At 54.4% G+C, this 1,544-nt stretch overlaps 1 protein-coding gene across 1 annotated transcript in view; it reads right to left on the minus strand.

The window, feature by feature from the left end:
* Positions 1-1,544, minus strand: part of LOC102481044 (collagen alpha-4(VI) chain) — a 36,874-nt gene that overhangs the window by 6,332 nt on the left and 28,998 nt on the right. The window contains exon 12 of the mRNA XM_014591583.2: positions 1,214-1,437. Within this exon, the coding sequence (XP_014447069.1) occupies positions 1,214-1,437 (224 nt within the window). The remainder of the gene's footprint in view (positions 1-1,213; positions 1,438-1,544) is intronic.

Raw genomic sequence — 1,544 nt, forward strand, 5'->3', positions numbered from 1 at the left:
AGGCGGGGCTCAGCCACCAGCTGCCACTAACTCTGCCGCTGCCGACGGGTTCTGAATGAAAACCAAGAGCAGTTTACACAGCCCGTCGCCCCTGACAGCCTGAGGCCTCTGTTAGACGCCTCTGCTGCTGGTCTGGGAGAGTGTCCAAAGGGCCACCCTCCCTGGATTCTGCTTCGAGAGCTGTAGGCCCGCAGAAAGTCGCCATGATGGAACACGTGCTATAGGGAAGTCCTCCCTGCTGTAAGCTACTGCGCCTCTGAGGTGGTTTTTGGGGGGACTGGTTTTTGTTTTGTTTTTGCTTTTTTTTTTAGAGGTTTTGGCTATAGGGTGTGTTTACTTGCTGGAAAGACAGAGAGAGACAGAGAGATAGAAAGCAAGAAACCATCCCCGAGGGAGGACAGCCATGCCGCAATCCCTTCTCTTCCATTCTCCTCTTGCGTCACAGACCTGGTGGCTTAAACTCACGCCCGGCACATGTACGTGCCCAAGATCCTGAGAGGAAAATGGAGGAGAAGGGATTGCGGCGTGGCCATCCCCCCTGGGGGTTGATTTCTCGCTTTCTGTCTCTCTGTTTCTCTCTGTCTGTCTGGCAAGCACACGTGCCCTATAGCAAAAAAAATAATCTCTCCAAAAACAAAAAAGTACAATTTTGATTGAATGGGGTGAATTTTTGAAGACTCCTGGGTGATTCCAATGGAGAGCCAAGACTGAAAGCCACTGCCCCAGTGAAATTACCCAAAGACACACCATACCAAGACAGGGCCGTCGAAGCACCTGCTCCTGTCTGTCCGATTTTGTTCTTTCTTTGGGTCACATGCTGCTTTGGGATCTGAGCAGCGCACGGCTCGCTGGCGTGTCAACAGCTAACGCACGCACGTCTGCCACATATCGGACACTTGGATTAGCGAGTTTTGTTCTCAACATAGTCCTGTGAGGTAAATATTCCCACTCCGCAGGTCAGGACCTGAGTCACAGAGAGACTGAACGACCCCACGTGCCACCCAGCGGGCAGACACAGGAGGAGAAACATTGGGGCTCATCTGAAACCCCTGGACAATTCTCCCGTTTACGCTAAGCAAGGCCGCCGTGTCCCTCAGTAGAAACTCACTCGGCTCTCCCCGAATGCACACGCCAGCGCAGCGCACGGGTCCACAGCGGGAAGACAGACATTGCAGAACGGATCGAACTTAGGAGGAAGAAGCTGGAGGTTTACCGTAACTGCCGGTAGTTGCTTCTCCTCCAATTTCTTTCTGCTTGGCTGGTCTTTCTTGTCCCTGTCCTTCGGTGTCACCTGTGTGCCTTCTGTAATTTCTAGGTGCTTCCTGCTGCGCCACAGATGCCATCACGTAACTTCTCTCTTCTGGAAGAGAGTCTGCTGCTTCAAGGGCTTCCTGGTGCCTGACAAGGCCAGGTGTGTCCAGCTGGCCCCGGGGCCACCTGCGCAGAAACGACCTCAGTTCCCCTCATGACCACGCCACAAGCAGCAGAGGTCCCCCCCGAGTGGCGCCGCTCAGTCCGCACAGCTCAGAGCGGGCCCTTCCTGC

The sequence above is a fragment of the Tupaia chinensis genome, unplaced genomic scaffold, assembly GCF_000334495.1.
Source record: "Tupaia chinensis unplaced genomic scaffold, TupChi_1.0 Scaffold000601_1, whole genome shotgun sequence".
Classification (NCBI taxonomy): Eukaryota; Metazoa; Chordata; class Mammalia; order Scandentia; family Tupaiidae; genus Tupaia; species Tupaia belangeri.